The 584-nt window shown below is 43.0% G+C and overlaps 1 protein-coding gene across 1 annotated transcript; it reads left to right on the top strand.

Moving 5' to 3' along the window:
- Nucleotides 1-37: 37 nt before the first annotated feature.
- Nucleotides 38-409, top strand: LOC106512701 (intersectin-2; the record flags this gene model as incomplete). The annotated part of the gene is given in 2 exon segments (XM_014001262.1): nucleotides 38-121; nucleotides 236-409. Coding segments are annotated over 2 exon segments (250 nt in total), but the record flags the coding sequence as incomplete, so codon positions are not given.
- Between the last annotated feature and the right edge of the window lie 175 nt (nucleotides 410-584).

Here is a 584-nt window from a genome sequence, read left to right as displayed (position 1 = left end):
AATATAACTGGTCCCCTACATCTGTGTTTGTTTGCAGGTCGATCTATGAAGGCCAGTGGAATCGGCCGACTCTTAGTCACCATCTTGGAAGCCACTGAGCTCAGATCAACGAAACCCAACGGTGATTAGAAAAGCATTCATGTGCCTGAGGGAATCTTTTAAAAAAACAACTAAAATACCTGTTTTCTGTCCTCTTTATCGGCTCCTCTCACCTGTCTTTGTTGCTGTCCTGCAGGGAAGAGTAACTGTTACTGTGAAGTGACCATGGGATCTCAAACCTTCACATCCAGGACGCTCAACGAAACCCTGAACCCCAAGTGGAACTTCAGCTGCCAGTTTCACATCAAGGACCTTTACCAAGATGTCCTCTGCATCACCGTCAATGAAAAGGACCAGTTTTCTCCTGACGGTTAGCAACAAACTCCTTCACGCACAGTTTCTTATTTTATTTCAATCTCAAACAGAAAATAATTTTCTTCTGAACTCGTCTGTTTGGTTCCCTTACGGCAACATGATCAAACTCAAAAAAGGGGCCAAAATTCAAATTGTTGTTGAAGCTAAGGGCCAATTTCTGTCAATATTTC

The sequence above is a fragment of the Austrofundulus limnaeus genome, unplaced genomic scaffold, assembly GCF_001266775.1.
Source record: "Austrofundulus limnaeus strain Quisiro unplaced genomic scaffold, Austrofundulus_limnaeus-1.0 Scaffold10597, whole genome shotgun sequence".
NCBI lineage: Eukaryota > Metazoa > Chordata > Actinopteri > Cyprinodontiformes > Rivulidae > Austrofundulus > Austrofundulus limnaeus.
This window is presented reverse-complemented; position numbering and strand designations above follow the sequence as displayed.